Source organism: Triturus cristatus, chromosome 8 (assembly GCF_964204655.1).
Source record: "Triturus cristatus chromosome 8, aTriCri1.1, whole genome shotgun sequence".
Lineage (NCBI taxonomy): Eukaryota > Metazoa > Chordata > Amphibia > Caudata > Salamandridae > Triturus > Triturus cristatus.
The window spans coordinates 165,017,198-165,038,373 of record NC_140591.1 but is presented as its reverse complement, the minus strand read 5'-3'; the positions used below and the strand labels follow the sequence as shown (position 1 = coordinate 165,038,373).

At 44.4% G+C, this 21,176-nt stretch overlaps 1 protein-coding gene across 1 annotated transcript in view; it reads left to right on the top strand.

The window, feature by feature from the left end:
* Window positions 1-2,184, top strand: part of PCP4 (Purkinje cell protein 4) — a 205,804-nt gene extending 203,620 nt beyond the window's left edge. The window contains exon 3 of the mRNA XM_085624040.1: window positions 1,813-2,184. Within this exon, the coding sequence (XP_085480166.1) occupies window positions 1,813-1,946 (134 nt within the window). The 3' untranslated portion in view covers window positions 1,947-2,184. The remainder of the gene's footprint in view (window positions 1-1,812) is intronic.
* Window positions 2,185-21,176: the final 18,992 nt, after the last annotated feature.

Here is a 21,176-nt window from a genome sequence, read left to right as displayed (position 1 = left end):
TGAACTGAGGTATGCTATAACTTCAGAAAGAGTACCATAACTGTAAACAGAATTAGAAAACACACAACTCAACAATAAAAATAACAAGCATTGGCATAGCCAATAGGTCTCACCTATGGGACCTTATAAGTGTTTAGCCATGCAACAGTTGATTTTGTTGCACTAAGGATATTGTGCTGCATAACTAAATACTTCTAAGGTCCCAAAAGCGAGACCTATTGGCTAAGCCAATGCTTGTTCTATTAGAGAAGGTCATTTCAGGTGGAGTTGTGTTGTCTGTTGTACGCAGTGACCCTTCATCCAGAACGAGGCTTTGTGAGCGCGTCCCCAGAACTTGCCTAGTCAAACAGCCAACTAACACAGACTGTGGTTTACCGCAGATGCCTGCCTTTTTTCATTTGTTTATTTCAACTCTTCTCATGTGTGAAGTGCCTCCATTAATATTCATCTGCCCCAGGGAGCCATTGTACCTACAGCCTTGAGGACAGGGAAAGTTCTTCGGAAAAATGAGTCTGTGGAATAATGATGCTGGTGGGAACGGAAGGGGACAACAAATCTCAGAACATAGACCACGGTGCACGTGAAATAAGTACGTTCGGTGAAATCGGGACAGAACTGTGCACAGGGATCCCTCAGTATGAGATACATTGATATGCGTGGTCATTTTCTGCGTAGTAAAATAATTTTTGTTAGATTGCTATGCATTTGCGAACTAAAAGCATTTGCAGTAAAAACATGCAAGTAATGGTATTTGCGGCGTAAAAACATCGCACTAATAACATGCTAATAAATGGATTGTGTAATAACGACATTTATTCAATCGAAAATATGGACAGTACGCCGGAGGTGTGACTATTGGGGCTTCTAACTGGAAACAAAGCATGCACCCGGCGCATAGTTGCTATAGCCACTCTGCTTGCTATACGTGCTGTTGCTGCGCATTGCTTTGCCAAAGCAGCCTCAACACTGATTAAGGGATTAGAGATCTTGTCTTCAGTGAAGAACAACTTGATGCATATGCCGAGGAGCTATCTGAGGTCTCTAGGCCAAAAGATTTCTGGGCACCTCTTAGCACGTACCTGTTAGAGCACCCTGACCTAATCTGAAGGATTGTACACAAGCTGCGATTAGATCAACAAATGTCATGTAAATTGCTGTTGCACTGCTGTACACTGCTGAACATGTATTATACTGCTTTACTTTTGATTTACCTGTTCCGCCATGGTGGTGTTGAGTTTCGGTGCGGGAGGAGGGGGGGTGGTGTTATATACAAGAAAAAACTAATAATGCTATGTGTTATGCGATCGATACATAATGATGCTATAACATGAGTGTATTATTGTCACTGTTTGACCATTGAGATACAGTAAAAACAAGCAAGCAGGAAGTGGGATAAGTGAGGGGGTGGCAAATAGTGATCACTTTCGCGGCCTCTTTGATGCTCAGTAGCCGCGCGGCTCACTGAGAACATCAAAGCGGCCGCGAAAGTGATCAGGCAGGCTGCCAAATAGTGCGCGTGCCCGGCGCACATGCACTGTATTTGGAGGCCTGAAAAGCACTAGTTTGCACTTCCAAATCCCCCATTTACTAAAGCTCTCGCCGGAGCAGCGCTAAAGCGCTAGCTCAGGCGAGACCTGAAAAGTAATATAACTTGTTCCCTGTTCCATCTCACTTTGAACTCCTCTAATGTACTGCTTGTTACTTTGTGATTCAGAGGCTTGGCATGTTGGTGAGCTCTGTGTAGTGTGTTCTCCAAATTGTAACCCATCACCCCTTCTTTGCGGCACTAAATGGAATGTTCTTCTTTGGCAGATGACCAGAAGAAAGAAGCTCAAGAGGATTTTGACATTGACATGGAAGCTCCAGAGACAGAACGCGCGGCGGTGGCAATACAGTCTCAGTTCAGAAAGTTCCAGAAGAAGAAGCAGGGGAGCGATGACTCCTAGTGCCTACCTCATCTTGTAGCTGAACTGTACACCCCAAACAAAATCTAGAGTGCTCTGTCAGGAAATGAAAATACTTAAATTAAAATGCATGTACAGACGTCCTAACTATTTATAGCCCTTAGGCAGGAAGACAGCAAGGTTCTTGCTGATGACTGACTTGCAAAAGTTTATCTCAATTCTCATCCAATCTGTAAGCAGCTATTTCACGTGGTGTTGTAATAAAACATGGTTAAGATGAGTAGCTTGTAAGTGTGTCCTAAACTGTCTTCTCTGAGCTTGTGTGAGGCTGCTATTATGAATCTCGGCCAGATGTTTGAGGTTGTATTTGACTGCAGCCAGGAGGCATGAAGTTATGGAGGTTGGGGCAAATTTCCAGCCGTTCCTTGTTTCACCAAGGTTTGTGGACATGACCAAAAGCTTTATCTTTCCAATAAAGAGACAGTGAGGATCCTGGGACAGAAAAGGCTCATCGAGGGATGGAGGAGGTCTGTTGTCTCCTTCCCACTGCGTGCAGAGGGGCTTATTTATGAGTTATTGCGTCACTTTTGCGCCTCAGGTGCGTCACTTTTTGTGACGCACCAGCGGCGTAAAAATTGGACCTTGTTGCACATATTTACAAAGTGACGCATCTAGGTAGATGCATCACTTTGTAAACCCCTGCGCTACATTATACTTGCGTCAGGTATAATGTATGCAGGGTGGGCATTACAACGTAAGTAAGCATCGTAGAAGTGACGCAGTGAAATCTATGAGATTTCACTGCGCCACTTCTAGGGTGCAAATGCGTCAATACCTTATGCCTGCCTCACAGCAGGCGTAAGACTGACGCAGGCCCTTTCACATGGGGATTTGCCCCATGTGAAAGGACACATTGCTGGAGTTGTGGCACTTTTGTGACACACTCCAGCAATGCAAACATAACAGTTGATGGACAGAATGCAGAACAATGTCATACATTCCCCCCAGTACAGAGATCTGGGCCAAATCCAGCAATGCGTTATTTTTGCGCCTACATATACGTCAGAGATACTGACATATCTGTAACTCTTTGCGACATGATGCGTCATACTGTAAATAAGACGCATCCATCATGTCGCAAGGAGGGCGCACTGAGATGTGACGCATCGCTGCTTTCACGCAGCGATGCGTCACTTCTCATAAATGAGGCCCAGAGTGTTTCCACGGGGTCAAAGGTTTTGGGAAAGTGTTGCATCCCTCTCTACCCACAGTAGAGTCACACTAGGCCCATACACATTGGAGACATTGTGCTTCTGCGGTGTGAGGCACAAAAAGAATGCAGGCCTTTGAGCATCACAAAACAGGCAGTTTTACGCGAGACACCAATCTACGCGAGACACCAATCAGGCATCTTTTCTTGAAGCACAATTCGCCACTAAGTGCCAACCAGACCTAAACAATCAACCCATAACGAGACAAGCACTCATCAGACAGCTCTGATACACATACACACCAAGCAAACATTTCTCGAAACAGCATCAAGCAAGCAGATGCAGGATGAATAGAAACAAGGCGCTCCTTTATGAGCACACATAGGATGATTCTTGGATCAAGAAAAAACAAGCAGTTTTGTGATCAACCGTAGTCACAAAATACAGGTCAACTGGTTCCAAGGTAAACAGACCTCTCTCTGACACACCCCAGTCAGACAGCTTGGCGATAGACGAAAATCAAACTGTCCCGGAGGATATAGACTTCGCACAAATCAGGTAATTAAGTGTCAAACACAAAATCAAACAAACAGCTCGATAATTGATCCGATAGGAGGTCTCTGAGAAACACAAATCAAGCCGTTTATTGATTTATTCAGATCAGGCAATTTCAGAAAAAGTACAAATCAGGCGGGTTATGATAAACACAAATTAAGGATTCAAACTCCTATCAATCAAGCGCATCTATTACAACAGAACTCTCGTGGTTCTGTGATTCGTGGAAATCAGTGAGTTTTAAAACAAACACAGATCAGCTTGTTGTGATGAGCTCACGCCAAGCTATTCTATGATTCACGCACACCCAGCGGTTCTATGACAAACGGAAGGAAGTCGGTCTGTGATGACATTCATGCAGTTCTCTCACGATCATAGGTTTATGTAGCGCTTCGTGTACAACGTCGGTTATTTCAGTGCGCTATGGCGTTGACACGGATGTAGTTCTGAAGAAGTCGACACTCTGGTTTTGTTTCTGTGAGCTACAGAACCACAGGATTTTACTGATGCGCACGCAGTTGCCACATGAGTATGAAACAAGCTTTACGAGGAAGCCTGGCTGCCGCTAGTGGCGTGCAGTGTGTTTTTACAGCACAAGTTCTGATCCCTCCTATTTACTTTCCCTTCTCTTCGGCCTGTTTTGTATGTCTGTGGTATCTCGCCCTTGCATTGCTTTCCTTGGTGTGCAGCTGCTGTGTAAATATTTAATCATTCTATTATAGATAATTGAAGCGCAGAGAATTTTGTCCCTACCGCCTGCTGTTAACAGTGTTATGTTATGCAAGTCGTAATATATTTGTTAATTCTTTCAGCTTCGAAGCTGTATTTTTAGGTCTAGCCCAAAGACTGTTTTATCTGCCTGCTGTCGAAGACCTATGGTACAATACATGCATGTATTATATACAGTGGGCTCTGGGTCAACCCTTTGCTCATTCCTGGATTGCTTTTGTATCTATCTCAGGTGGATGATCCTGATTCATTCACTTCCCTCCCTGTATTGCCCCTGGAGCATAGCCTTTTTACAATATTTTTGATTGCATCAGTGTTGCCATTCCACTGATGACGTCTGGGAAAAAATGTTTCTCCTTCTTTTGCAGTCCATTTTAGTGAATTATTTCCCTCTGTCTCCCCGTCTCCACCTCCATGCAGACTAATGTCTATATTTCTGCTTTCCCCAGTAGGTTTTCTTAAAATAACTCTCACCCACCAAAAGGTATGCTTCATCATCGGGTTCTTACCGCCCCGCTGCGGGACCGGACGTGCTATGACCGACGAAGACGTGGGAGCAAGGGTGTGGACTATATAGTGATGTCAGCCTTAGGGGATAGGCTAGAAAAATGTAGACCAGGAGACATACACCCTTTATATTGTATTTCTCCCTCTCCTCCTTTTAAGAATACCAGCCACAGGATTTAATAAAGGTTAGGTTCCATGTGGCCTGGTATTTTTAAATTCACATTAGTTTTCCGACCCTTCCACTCTCACATCACATGTAGCAGGAGCCAGCTTTGCTCCCACCCCTGAGGGAGCAGCTACTAATGCTGCTGCCCCTGGGTGGTAAAGATACTTTGATCTGTTGCCCTGCCGGCATCAGTACGGGTAGGGAAAAAAATGAAAAGTCTACTATTTTCAAAGCTCCTGCCGGCTGGGAACAGACTTTGCGTTTGCTCCTGCATAGCAGGAGTTTTGAAAATGCTCCCGCCAAGTGGGAGAAAACACAGGTCTCCCTGCCCACACTAGTGCAGGCAGGGAAACCGCTATTTCCCTAGGGGTGGGACCCTGGTACATAACTAGTGAGCCAGCCCTGGGGATGGGGTCCCCGGCGCCTTTAGAGGCTTGGGGAGGGGGGTTCCCATCTCCTTTAAAAACTACATTGATCCCGGAGGATGGGGTCCCCAAGGCCAAAAGCCTCCCGGGGAAGGGGCTGCGTGCCCCTCACCCCCTCAAAAAGAAATCAGGCCCCAGATGTTGGGGTCTATGGGGCTTAAAATCACTGGTAGAGGGAGGTCGGGTGCCCCCGTCACCCTGAGAAAGATGTGGGGCCCAGTGGGATTGGGTCCCCGGGTCCAAAAATATCCAGAGGGGAGGCACGTGTGCCCACCTCCCCCAAAAAATAAACCCCTCTCTCTCCCCCACCGGCTAACTATGGGGGGGTTAAAAAATAAGCGAGATTATGTGCTTGTACTTTTTTTTATAATGGTCGCAGATTTGCAGATTAGCAGCACAATTATTGGCCCCAGGCAGGGTCCCTAAGAGAGACCCCATTATCAGATGTAGAGGGTCAGGGTGTCCCTACCCTGCCTCCCGCGGTCTTTTTCTTTACTTTGTTTAGAATTCTGTACGCAAACCTAGCTAATAAGCAAAGGAGCACCATGCACATTAAACGGGTGATGGCAGATAACCTACCTGATCCTGTACATCAAGTGGGTGTTACAAACAATTCACACATTACACGACATAGGGAAATTAGGTGATTTGTCCAGAAGAACACAATGTTGAATTAAGTACTGAGGCCAAAATTCGAACCAGGTTCCAATATCAGCGGGTCTAGTTACTAGACCATCTCTCCTCCTCTGTCTTGGTTTTTAGCTCTTAATAGTTGTTACTAGTTTATTGATATTTTTTCCAAGCTCAAAAATGTATTCAATAATTATGCATATGTGAAATTTGCAAAGTAGATCTTTGTTAACCTCATGATATTTGTAAATCCTAATCAACTTCATGGATGCACTAAGTCGTACAAGTTTTTAAAAATGAAGGAACAAAACCCACAAAAGGTAGATTTAGAAAAGAAATATCCAGTAAAACTTACAATTCGCCCTATGAAAAAAATGAAATTGTGGGTAAACGTCTTCTGCACAAAACCTTATTTTAGGAAATTTTATTTATTGGAAACGTGTTGTAAAGAGGCCAAACTGTGTGATGTTCCACAATCTTAATCCATCAGTGGAATTATAATTTCACATACCCCTAATTTTTATAACTGCTATTCTCTACCCTTGTCAGAGTCTGACCAACTACAATTCCTAAGTATCAATGGCATGGCACACACATGCATCTCCTCTTCTGGTCAGTTGGATCACAAATAGCGCTGTTCATACCATTCAACGGTACAACATGTAACCTGCAGAGCCCAAAAAGCATTTGCCATCTCACTTTTCTTGTTCATCATATCACTCCACAACAGCAACGCAAGCATGGACGTGTAATAATAACAGGGTGAAACTCAACCATCAAAAAATATAAATAACACTCAGCATAGCACTCCAACAATGTCAGGCACCCTTGCACCACGGTGCAAGTCTGCCTGCATTAGCGCTAGGCAGCCCATTGTGCGTCAGAACTAAGTAAAGGACAGGCATGCGCCGTATTGTGATAAATATGGCATATTCCTGCCCTGTCCCTCTGACGCAGTGCAGCAATGTGACTTGCTGTGCTGCACTACATTTTCACAAATATGCCCCTGAGGTGGACTCTACTGTCGACAGAAGACATGAGCCAGACTAGTACTTCATGTGGGAGCCAGAGAGCTTGTCTCCCATGTTCTAATGCTCTCTCCGGCCAATCCTTATTACTTACAGAATTGCACCCAAAGCCCTTGGCAACCAAGAAGCAAAATGCCTTCCATATGGACTTCCCCCAAAAGGATCAACCTGCAGGGATCACTTGCCCTAAGATCTTTATCACCGCCAAACTTCATTTCTTTTGAGTTAATGGATTCACCCTTCAAAGTCACGTGACCCTAGCCTCGAGGGAGGACCAGGCTGATGAGATGCATGCTCTGTGACCATCAGAAGCTTCCATGGCAGGTCACCTGGCTTCCACAAAACCCAAATAGCAGGATGTTCATTCTCCGAACCTCCCGCTTTCAAGAGGATCCTCTCTTGGGCAACATCGAAGGGGTCGTAGTCACTGAACTTTGAGGACAGCACAGAAATCATGACTAGTCCCATTTAAAACATGAACTAACAGACTTTCAGAGTGTACCTGACCTAATAGTTATGCCACACTCAGATAGGTTTTCATTACAAGTGGCAGGGGAATTGGCTGGGATTCCCTTATCCCTGAGGTGTCCAATACCAGGGGTACTGGTAAATTTGGGGATGGAATAGTTTGTCCCATTATCAGTTGGACCATGAATGCCCACTAAGAAATGAGGGATTAAAAGCGATTCGGAATACCGTGCCCAAGTCCCTTGGTAATACCCTACATTCCTTCTGTTTTTTCTTCTGGACATTTTAGCTGCTGGAAGCAGGTGGCAACTCTGGAAGAAAAAAGTAGTCCATGGTGAACCCACAAACCTTGTACCTCCAGTGGGACAGAAGCAGCAGCTACAGCCCCTAGGAATAAAGGGCATTTATATCTTTTGAATGTATTCAGAAATCCCTTTGAACTAGAAGAAAGGAAACGTGTACTTGTCACTGGCAGGGAACTGGTACATTTGAGATGCTCAGAATGTGGTGCTTTCGGACTTAACAAAGTAAGCTGTCATGGTCCGTTGAAAGTCAGAACAGGAGTAGGTGGCTACACACTGGTTTGGAATCACGATTTTGGACCGTTCAATTTGAATACAGTAAAGAGTAGCCACAATGTCTTTGGGAAGAGGTAGAAATTGATTCTTGTGTCAAAGAAGAGGGCACATTGGATAGACCTGTAAGAGAAAAATTGCAATCCTCTTGCATATTCTCCAGTATATACATCAGTAATCTGACCACAGACGGGGGGAGGTTGGTGAGTTGTTTCTTATGTTGAGTAATCAAAACCGCTCAACATTTTTGGAGGAGGACTTGAATGACCACAGCTACATGCTCAGCGTTAACGAGCGCGCTTAGTTTTCTGGCAGAGTGTTGAGGTGGCAAGGTGTTTGGGGTAAAGAGATGGATTAGAATGGTGGGGTACAGGTGAGGAAGGGCTGTACATAATTTCAGTTTTTTATGAGTTTAGCATAAGTGAGTAAGAGCCATTCCAGTGTCAGATAATTGTGGGACAAAGAGAGATTCTAAGTGGAGGAATGGTCAGTGCAGTGGGATGGAAGAGATAAGAGAAACTGAAAGATGGGAGATGTCAGATAGAGAGACTGTATGGAGGAAAAAGAGAGCTCGATCCTTAAGCAACACAACTCGGTAGATGTTGATCTTAAAATTCATAACTGTGGTGAACTGTAGTGGGACAAGTGAGAGGAGGAGCAATGAGTTGCCATACAAATAGATTGAGTGAGGTTTTTTAAAAAGGAACTAAATCAGTTCAATACTTGATCTTTAATACCTCAGTCCTCTAAGCTTGTCAGTAGCAAGCCAGTGCACACTGTGTCAAAATCCGCAAATACATGTAATAAGAGGTGCAGTCCCATCTTAGTCCAAGATCAGTCTTAAAGCATTTTAGATTTACATGTCTTTATTGGTTTATCAAAAGAGAGGCAAATCAAGACAAGAAAGGACACAATCCTGAAAAACATAACCCAAATCATAAACCCCAAGAACTCTCCTCTCCCCCCCCAACCCATCTCCCATACCTATCCCCCCCAGGATCCACCCCATCTGCCCATTCCCTTTCGATCTCAGGTCATGGGTTTAGACACCAAGGCTGCCTCTAGGGTGTGACAGGTGGCAGCTTTGTGAGTCGCAAAAGCCGCAAATATTTGGGGAATGAAAGTTCCCAAAATTCTGTGGTAAGCAATGAAAGGACCGGGCGCCAGAGATCTGGAAACAAAGCCCCCTGGTTTGATAAGGAGAGGGAGAGACATTCCATGCCCAAGATGTGAAAGAACGAGTAAGCGGAGCATCAGCGTCTGAGGACACAGATTGGTTAGGGGCTGGTGGGGAGCCCTCAGCATGAGAGCTGGTAGTCTTGAGGAGCAAGTCCTTTCCAGAGCAGTCCTTCTTCCCCTTGCTTGTTGCCATTGTGAGAAGAGTGTAGAGTGAGAAGGTGCAAGGGGTATTGTGAAGAAGTAGGATACACCGATGGTGATTGAATATCTTCTTTATTCAAGATATAAGTAATACAAGGTCCCATCCACAGGACATCAAGCATCAACTGACTTCTGGTGCTCATACAAACAATGACAGCCTGACATAACATTCTGTTCTACAGCTAACGTTCCAATGCAAGATAGAACTTTAAAGACTTTACTATGTATGACCAGAATTGAAGAATACGACACGCCTTCCCCCGACCTAAAACAAAGAACAGTAATACAAAACAGGGCAAAGATAAAACAAGAACTAAAATTACAGTCACTTTAACACATAATCGTGCAGAGCTGCTGGGGCTCTGGCTACACGAGAGCTCCTACGCAGAGGAGCATTATCAACAGCTTGGCTAGACCGATTAACTGAGTCAAAAGAGTTATCATTACATTTGGGTACAGTAACAGGAATGGGTGCAATCCTATTTAAATTCCATATACGCCCATCATTCAGTTTAACTGCATTTCTAAAAAGTTTAACAACCTTGAAAGGAGAAGAGAACTTTGAACCAGAGGATTTGTGAGGAAGTCGTACTCTAACACGATCTCCAATGAGCACATTTGTGTGGGCAACAGCATGTCTAGCATCAAAATTAATTTTTCTTTGAGTAGACTTGACATGCTGCTTGGTCAACAACTGCGCATCACTAGGATTTATAGCCTCAACACCTTTTTCCCTCATCCAAGACTGAAACATGTAGGTGTTCGGAATGCCGCCTCTAAACAGCTCAAAGGGAATCCCACCAGTGGTGGAGTGAGGTGTGACTCTGGAGACCATGACTCTATCATGTATTTCGGCTATCCAGTCTTTACCCTGTTCTTTAGCTAACTGAATAGATTCCTTCAGCACGCGGTTGAACCTCTCTACCATTCCGTTACATTCAGGATGATAGATAGAGCAACGTTTGTGTTTAATCCCTTTCTTGATTAAAAACTCCCCCATCTCATTTGAGACAAACTGGACACCATTGTCCATCAGCAGGGATTCTGGAAATCCTTCTCTACAGAAAACATCTTGTAAGAATCTTGTGATGTTTCTTGTTTGTATATTCTGTGTAACCTTGATCTCTGGCCATCTTGAATACATGTCTATAAGGACTAGTACATAAAATTGCACACATGGGTTGTACACTTGTTTTATATACTTTGTCAGAGGCATTACAATCAATACAATCTCTTATCAAACGTTCAACAAGAATGTCAATACCAGGCCACCAGAAGTGTAAATGCACCCTTTCCTTAGTCTTTGATACACCCTGATGTCCTTGATGAGCCAATTGAATAATTTTTGTTCTGACTGAAGAGGGACGAATCAACCTGGTCCCTCTCCAAAGTAATCACTCTCTTACAGATAGCTCATCTCTTACATTCCAATATTTTCGAGCATTCTCACTCAAGTTTTTCAGACAAGACCAACCTTTCAGCATTAGATTACAAATCTCTTCTAAGTCAGTGTCCTTACACATAGCATTTCTCCAATCCGTCTCAGTAACCACGCTCTCAACAATTTCACACACCTTGAACTCATCAACCTCCCATGAGTCTTCAGAGTCCAAAGGGCCTTCTACATTTTGTTCGGGAATCAAACGAGAGAGACAGTCTGCTACTTTATTTTCAATAAGCCTGGGCAAAGCACTACGCTACGCTCGCGTAGTTTGCGAAGTTCGCGCTACTTCGCACTACGCGAATTGCACGTAGCACAGTGCGAACACGCGTAGCGTAGTGTTGCATAGTGCTGCGGTCATTTTTTGCTTGCTCGCGGTCCTCAACGTCAAGTTGGCGACCGCGAGCAAGCAAAATGACATCCTGGCGAGACTTTTTCCTTGTTCGCGATCAGCAACATCAAGTTGGCGATCGCGAGCATGGAAAATAAACCTCCTGGCGAGATTCCCAACGCGAGGAGGTCAGGTTTCTCATTGCGAGTGGTCGCGTATGCTCGCGATGAGAAACTACCAGTTCGCGTTGAGAAAGCTGCCGCTCGAGTAAAAATCTACTCGAGCAGCAGAAAACTACAGCTCGCACTGTGCAAGATGCCATTTTCAATGATTGCACAGTGCCGGTTGCTTGTCCGCACTGTGCAATCATTGAAAACGACATCTGGCACAGTGCGAACAAGGTACTACGCAGTTCGCGAAGTGCTACGCGTAGCTCGCGTAGTGCGCGTAGTGCGAACTGCACTTTGCGTAGCTTCGCGAAGTGCTACTTCGCGAACTACGCCCAGGGTTAATTTTCAACCCCAGGTATATATTTCACTACAAAATCGAAATCTTGCAGTGCAATCACCCACCTACATATTCGTGAAGAGATCACATCAAGGCTCTTTTTACAAAACACATCCTTTAACGGTTTGTGATCAGAATGAACTATAAAAGAAGTACCCCAAAGAAATTTTTTCAATTTCTTGAAGGCCAAGAATATACAAAGTGCTTCCTTCTCAATCACAGAATAAAGAAGTTCTGGACCTACAAGGGCTCTGGAAAGGAAAAGTATGGTGACTTCCTTTCCATCTGTTACCTGCTTAAGAACAGCGCCCAAGCCGCGTGAGCTTGCGTCAGTAACCAGTATCGAGCTAGATGAGATGTCAAAGCTCTGAAGGGAAGGTGCAGAATTAACGGCTAATTTGACATCGTCGAATTCCAGTTGACACTGGGAAGACCACATACATTTTGTTCCTTTTTTTAAGAGAGATATTAAATTGGGAGTACGACAAGCGAAATGTGGAACAAATGTATTGTAATACTCTGCCATACCTAAGAAGGTGACAAGCTCATCTCTTGACTGTGGAACAGGAAGTTCACTTATGGTTTTAACAAGGCGATCCTTGGGCTTGACACCATCTGCTGTTAAACAGTGCCCTAGATAATCAATCTCTGTAAGATTGAACTTGCATTTATTCTCTCTCAAAGTCAGACCTCTTCCAGAAAAACGTTCCAGAACAGCTCTCAGTCTCAGATCATGCTCTTCTTGTGATGATCCATTAACCAACACGTCATCCTGATATCTTTTAACCCCATGAATACCGTTCAAAACATCATCCATGACCCTTTGAAACAAGGATGCTGCGGAAATTAATCCAAACGGCAGCCGTGTGAATTTATAAGTTCCAAATGGAGTTATAAAAGATGTGAGATTCATGGAAGCCTCATCAATTTTGACTTGATGATAGGCTGCCCTCAGATCAAGAGATGAGAATACATACGCATCACCAAGCTGGGTTAACATTGTGGTGATGTTAGGTAGAGGGTATTTGTCAGCTACGACCTCTCGATTAAGGGCACGAAGGTCCACACATAAGCGCACCTCTCCAGAAGCCTTCCGTGCCAGAACCACTGGAGCCAACCATTCACATGCCTCGGTCTCAATAATAATACCTTCACTTTTTAACTTCTCCAATTCAAGGCGCATAGGCTCTTGCATTGACAAAGGCACATTAAGTACTTTACATGTAACAGGAACAGCATCAGGCTTTAGTGTTATATTGTGGGTATAACCAGAGAGGCAACCCAGCTTATTGCTGAAAACTTGTTTAAATTCAGAACGCCAGACAGTATTTGAATTACTACTGTATGACACTGTATTCAAGGCGATGGGATTATGAGAAAGATCTCTATTCGATGGACTTGAGTTAGGCATTATGTCTCTGAGGATGATGCAGGGGTCACCACCAGGGACTAAGGATACCCCTAGATCAGCTTGATGGAACCAACTGATTATACTATCGCCTCTGCAGGAGATGTAAATTTTACCATCAGTCAACCTCCCTTTATATTCAATATCACCTAAGAAGTACCCAAATAGTTTTATTGGTTGACCACCATAAGCCAGTGGTTTAATATCAGGCTTAAATATCTTGACCTTACCATGTAATTTCTTATCAAAGAAGGCTTTGGGTATGAGAGAAATCTTTGCCCCTGAATCAAAAAGCATTTTGATACAACAGTTGTTGACTTGTACTTCATCTATGGGACCCTTACACTTTTTATTACAACTGAGCAAGTAAACTTCACCACAATCTAACTCATTACAGTCAGAGTCACTTTCTTCTTCAATTGATACTTCTTTAACACGCCTACCTTTCTTGTTCTTTTGTGACCTACACGCTTTCGTTAAATGACCAATTTTTCCACAGTTAAGACATTTGGACATAATTGCACGATTTGTCATTAGCTAGATGATCAAGAGCATTACAACGGTAACATTTAAGCTTGACAACACCCTTTGATTTAGACGAGGTAGAAGAAGAAATGGAGTCACATTGTGAGCAAGCAGGTTTAGACGAAGACTTGGTGTGAGACTGTTTCTTGCTAGAGTACTTTCTCTTCAGAAGTATTTTTTTCTTTTTTGATTGTTTCAACACACGCAAGGGAGTGTTCTATTCTTTTGGCTATAGCAATTACTTCATCCAAATTAGGATCGTCCTTTTGCCAAAGTTCATCTTTTACTTTCTCTATGCTACAACCAAGCATGAATTGATCACGAATTCGCTCCTCCAGAGACCCTTCAAATTTGCATGTAGCTCCCAATTTGCGTAGAGCAGTGACGTAGGTTTCAACAGATTCTTCATCTTTTTGTGTGCGTCTGCCGAAATTATATTGTTCTAAAATCGTGCTTACTTTGGGAAGATAATGTTTGTCAAGTTTCTTAATATTGATCTCAAATTCATTTAGCTTGTCCGACTCTTCATCATTTAATTCTGGTAGGTGTTCAAATACCTCTTGCCCCTCTGAACCAAGACAATGTAGTAATAGCACAGACTTCCTTTCTGCACTAAGTGATACACCACATACTCTTGCATAGTTCAAGAAAACTTTCTTCCATTTTGCACAACGAATGGGTGGATCACCAGGGTTGGAAAGGAACAATGGAGGAGACGTGACGTTTTGCATTTACAACCTCCACAATACAAATTAAGAATTATACCTAGAGAAGAATAAAGTTAGTAATGTATAACTTTAAATGACATAGGTTATTAGACAAACTTAATAGTGTGTAATAAGAAATTGTATGTTGTGTTATCGGTAAAAATGGAGCGCAAACTCACAAAGTAAGTGCTATGCACATCAGCGAGAAATAGCATAAGATATGTACCAGTATGTTTCCTTTTTTTTTTTAAGAGATGACGTCAAACATCCAATGCTGTGCACATCAGCGTGAAAACTGTTTCTATTTGTGAAGTGACATGCAATTTCTGGTGCAACAGCTCAGCGTGGGATCGTATTTTAATCATAAGATGATGTGCCACTCCAAGAGTAAGAACTGTGCACATCAGTGTGAAGAAGAAATATATTATTCCTTTTTATTTTTTATTTTTTTATAATTATTATTATGGCGTGTAGCTGCGCAAGGGCTGTGCACGTCAGCGTGAATACCGAGTGATCTTCTCAGCTTGATACGTGCTTGATATGTGCAGCTAGCATAAACCACCCTTTAAGGTAAACCAATTACTCATGAGGGATTAACAGATGTTTAGGAGCTGCTGTGTGTGTCAGCGATGAGTGACACACCGAAGAGTTATGCTTGAGTACACAGTTTTGCTTCGAATGAAAAACGCGTTGTTTGAAACTCTCGCAGTGGGATCAGAGATAATTCATTTGTGAGCAATTTGGTTGCGCGGCAACGTAGGTACGTAGTTGTTTAGGAAGCCACGAATGTTGCTCAGTAACGTGTGACGTTAGTTACGTTGGTTGTTTTGTAGATGCGAGTGTTGCTATGGAAGCTTTTATGGTAGCTAAGTGACGCACAAAGCTGTTTTCCTGTGACGTCTGTTTCAGCCGTAATGAAGGTCCTCGATACGTAGCGCGAGCAAATAAGAAGCAGGTAACGCATACATTTTAAAAGACGCTTCCGAGTTGCTCTGCTCGTAGAAACATTATCTGATTAAATTATGGCGAAACGCTTCCAAAAACAGCAAAGTTAGTCATAGCAGAGAGAGTATATAATCGCATTAAACAAACACACAAAGCGTAGGAAATTAAATGTCAGAAGCTCGTGTGTAGAAATATTGTTTGCGCGCTTAACACAGGTAAAATAGTTTGCTTCAGGGAAAATAAATAAAACGTCTAGGAAAATTCCAGAAGGGTATCCCAGAACAGTTCAGAGTAGAAATACCTTAGGAAGTCCAGATGAAGTTCAATTGTGTTGGGACCTTGAAATTCTTTCTGTCACCTGCTGATGTGTATCTTGAGTTCAGTCATCCGTCCGTCGTTGCCAGTGTGAAGAAGTAGGATACACCGATGGTGATTGAATATCTTCTTTATTCAAGATATAAGTAATACAAGGTCCCATCCACAGGACATCAAGCATCAGCTGACTTCTGGTGCTCATACAAACAATGACAGCCTGACATCACATTCTGTTCTACAGCTAACGTTCCAATGCAAGATAGAGCTTTAAAGACTTTACTATGTATGACCAGAATTGAAGAATACCACAGGTATGCTGTGGTTTTGTCAAATAGAGCAGCACCCCCGGCAGCCAGGTAAGCAGGTTCTGTATGTCAGATGGGGCAAGGCTAGGGTTGGGGGCAGCCAGAAGGGACCCAGGTTTGCACACTGTGTGGGTTTACAGCCATCAACATGTAAAGTCCTCTTGTTGTCCAAGGGCAGAGAGGGCACCACAGCGGAGTTAGGCCAGAGAAGCACACCAAGGAGTTGTCGGGGGCCCCCAGCAGGATGTTGGGTGCAGTTGTGGGGGCACCAGTGGCCATACAGGACTCGCAGGTGGGCCCCATGGTTCTCTAGCCGGGGCGTGATCCAACCCCAAGGGTGTGCGGGGGCAAAGGGCCGCAGGTCCAGCACCATTTCCAGGCGCGGGGTCGTTCATGCAGCACGGCCCCCAAGATGCAGATCACACCTTTGGGCTAAGTAAATTGTAGGCCCAATCAGCCCGAGGCCACTGGCGTGGTGTTTCAGACAGGAGATGGAGAGGAGCGGGCTCCTGGGGCCGGTCGTTGGCCACGCTCACCTCCCCAGCGGCACGGCCTCCCAGGCAGCCCAGCAAAGGAGAGTCCAGAAGATGAGGGCCCCGGTCTTCAGGTCCCTGCAAGGGTCGCGGCCGTTGGGGACAATCCACTGTGGCACTGGCACATAGAGGAGAGCAGGGAGCGAAGGCAGGTGTGGCATGGTGCTCCGACCACCCCGGTGGGTAAAGGACCACCCGTCGGTGGGGGGCACCCCAGATCCGCACAGGTGGGCCGTCGTCCTGCCCAGGGATGTAGCACAGGGTGGGGCCCTCCAGGTATCTGTAGCCATGCTCAGAGAGGGCCCAATACCACCAGAACCGGCAAGCCCCCTCTCCTCATCCCAAGTCGGCTCCGACAGGGGGCACCCCAGCCCATGGGCAGTGGAAGCGGCTCCGCATGGTTGGCACCCTCGGGCAGCATCGTGGGCAGGCGGGGTATGCACAGGAGGCCTGGATGGTGAATGCAGTCCAGCGTAGCCTCGCCTGCTTTGGCACAGAAATTACGCATAGGCCGATGATCTCAGGCCCTGGATCCCGGTATGATGCTTGACCTGGGCCCGCCAGCTCAGTCTATCCGCCGTCGTCCCAGGGCATCTGGAGCACGAAGCAGCATCTTGGTGCGCCGGCTGGTGGCTTGGGTTGGTTGCAGCACTATGGAGGCTCCCTGGTCCAGCTACTCGAGACGTGGGCAAATGGGCCCTGTCGATGGGACGTCTTACCCAGTCGCCATCTTAACCACGCCCCTCTAAACTCACTTTGAAGTGCAAATGCCAGTGCCAGTTCTGTACTATGATATGGATGAAACGTGACTTGGAAAGGTTTAAGTACCAAAATGGTTGATTGGTTGCGTTTTGACAGCCTCTTTTGCAATTTTAGCCAATTTTGGAGATCGGGTGATATTTGCAAGAATCTAACGTAGGCTTTTTTCTATATTGAAGCAACACAAGCTTTGTTCGATTCCATTGGTACTGTCCTTAATTCAAATTAAATATGAATCGGTTCACATAAAGTTGAACTGATTTTTCTTTATACCAAATGAAAAATGTGTGCCGGGGAGGGGTTCTCTGGGGATCCTGATTTAATTGCGTTAAATAGCTTAAGAATTTTCCTAAAGGTCTGCATTGGTAAAATCATAGAAATAGGAATTTACACTAAAACTATCATTAGTTGTAGAAAAGATTGAAGCATCCGACTGATTGTAAGATTCATAGATGTTCTGCATCTTATTGACAACATACTTAGCCAAATGTTTACAGACCTCCGGTGAAGGTGTAAAGATGTCAGTTTTAGCAGAAGAACTTTGATCATTTTAAACATCTCTCTTCTTATATGCTTGCTTGCACATATGACACTTGCTGTAAAGCGCTCTGATGCCCTCAGGTCCAGCTAGCGCTATATGAAACTCTTAAATAAATAAATACATCTTCCTGAGTTAGACACCCGGTGAAAAACACTGAGGCAAAGATGGCGCCCCTTGCAAATGGGAACCCAGACACTATTGCAAACAAACTTTGGTAGAGGCACTCAGACATTGGCTCATAGACACATTTTTACAGACACAGATTCAGGGGCAGGAAGGTTGCGACAAGGACACTAAAGGGCATATTTACTAAAGGTTGGCATTGTCATGGCACAGCAACACAACTCATTAAATGGTGTCTACTAAGTCACACAAAAGCACCTTGTGTGGCTCTGCATGGTTTAGTAAATCCAAAGTAATGCAAGGCAGCGCATATCGCTGCCTTACGTTACCTTGTGTCAGGGACGCTTTCCATGGGTGGAGTGTCAGCATTCCCATTCATCCACCCATGGTTTTTTACATCATCCCAGATTTACTAAGGTAAAAAAAACCTGGGATTGTGCCAAAATGTTGCATTGCGCTGACCGAGGCGAAAGAGAAGGAATATCTTTATCTCTCCTCGTTGCTTCCCTTTATAAGTGTCATTCTGCAGCCCACATAGAATGAGGAAAAACCTCTAAGGATAGAACCAATCCTGCTCATATCACAGACACCCTTGCATCATGGTGCAAGGGTGCCTTCATTGACGCTAGGATGCCATAAGTATGCCAGTGCTAGGAGGCAGAAGAAATGTGCAGTGTCTCAGTCGATATGGTGCATTGCAGCTGTCTCCCTTTTATGCAACGCAGCACAGCAAGTTGTCTTGCTGCGTTGCTGTGCATGACATTTTAGTTAAACTACCCCTAGATCTCTGGCCGAAAGCATAGAGAACACAAATCTCCTCTGAAAGACCTCAAAGCTGGCAGGACATGCAAATGGCTGATGTGGAACTTTCCAACTATTACCTAAGAATGACAACAATAAACTAAATATCAAATTAATGAAATCTTTCCAGCCACATTAATTTTATTGATGTTGCATTACAAAAATCAAACACCAGGAATAAGGAGGAAAAAACATGTGGTGCAAGAGGAGGGCAGTAGAGGAGAAAAACACAGTGCAGGAATATATTCTTGAAACAATTCCGGAATTCTAATACTCACCGTTCTCAAATAATAACTGATTAATAAGTCTCAGTGTCCTCATGCATTGCTCTGCTCGCTTAGCAAAGACCAGGGCAGTTCTTGAAATGGTCATCAATGAGCCTACTCGCTGACACTGGTTTGGTTGAAAATCCCACATTTCCCCTAGAGACAGCAGCACAGCTTCTGCCCTGGCTGCAGTAATAGTTTTAGATCTGTGCCCTGGCTTGGGCACGCTGCTGGAGCTGCACATCAAACATGATGCTTATCGCCCCTGCTCTGAGCTGTTGCTGCAGAGGTAGGGGTAGCAAAGTCTACTCTCCATCCAGTTATAGTGGCTGGATCTAAAAGGGAAGCTTTCACAGCGCTTACTGATCACGAATGAATGATGAAAGCGTTGAAAGTAGAAGCAACGAAACTTTCGGAGTCGAAGATCTCAGTGTAAAGCCAGATTTGAAGGTCTTTGTTGATCATGGTGGCTGAGTGAGGCTTTGCTAGGAGCTGGTAGGCTGACCCACGCTGTCCCACTGAGCCGGTGCTAAGTAGAGGAAAACAGCAACTATACCTTCCTCCCTGTCTGGATTGTCTGATGCCAGGAAATATTTTATAGACATATTAAAAGACTAGCTGAAATAGACGTGTATTTTAATAACAAGATCTGAGAAAGGCAGGGCTGCCTTCATGGCCCGTCCTTGTTTAAAAGTGGAATCTTCCACAAGGTGGCAGGGATGCCTGATGGAAAGGATTTCAGTCTTCGAGAACAAAACAGTTTCAGATGAGAAACTCTTGAAAAGAGATAAGAGTCACAGAGTCGATCTTGGGGTGTTTGATGCAGTGACCTGGCTTCAGGCCTTCTAACCAGGAGATCCTGGTCAAGGCACAGAGGAGGCAGCAGGGGAAGGTTACAGAATTGTCCAAATAAGAGAGTTTTTAAGCAGCTTTCTGAAATGTTTAGGGTCCTATGGTTCAAAGGGGGCTCAGATACCAACTGCTTCTTGATCTGCCCCTACGTCAAGATGTTGTAGTGTAAGGCCCTCAGTAAATATAGTAATGAGAATAATCTGTTCCATTTTCAGTCTAAAGTAGCAGTCGTGGAGTGATTGAAGTGTTGGAATCCTTAGCCATGTCACTTCCATGCCACTGCCACTCTATCCACCAGCCTTTACATTTGCTGTAACATGGACAGGAGTCTTTACTGATCTTGCAGTGCTCTCTGGCTCACTTGCCATCCTAACCGAAGCCGCAATGCACACAGTGCGAACCTTCGTGGTTAAAGACAACAACTTGGAGAATCCTGCTATCCATCTAGGCCTGGCTTACGTTAGTAAATTTAATTAAGAACCACGGGGCATATTATCAAGGACGGTGTTAAAATTATCGCCGGTTTAGCGGCAGAAAACTGCCGCTAAAGCGGCAATAATGGGCTTGATAATATGCTCTGGAGAATTCCAATAGAAGCCCATGTTGACACCAGAACATGGGACTTCTATTGGAATTCTCAAGGGCATATTATCAAGCCCATTATCGCCGCTCTGAAGGAGGGAATCTATTGGACTGGAAGGAACTCAGGGGTATATTAACAAGGAACAGGGAAAATTAACACTAAGGGCGCTTAGCGTTAATTTTGTTATCGCCCGCTATCGCTGGATAATGTCGCCTGGTTATCGCGTTATTAACAACGCTAACCGCCTAGGCGATAAAAAATCCAGCGATAGCGGCATTTTGGGAGGTTATCGCTGGTAATGCAGCAATAAAACTACAAGGATAGGGATATCCTTGTTGATAGCCCAGGCTGGATTTAGCCATGTAATCCACCTCCCATTGGATTACATGGCTAAATCTGAAAATTAGCAGACATAAAAAAGCAGCGTTAACCGTGGTAAGCGCTGCTTTTTTTGTCTCTAACAGGGTTGCGTGAAGCTTGAAAATAGGAGAAATGTCGCTTAGCGACATTTCTCCTATTATTTTGCTCTGGAACACCCACTTTGCATCTCATTAGAGATGCAAAGGGAAGCGTAGTGAAAAAGGGTGCTAACATGCGATTGTGCATGTTAGCACCCTGTAGTTGATAGGGCGATATTTTTATCTCCGCTTCTTTGG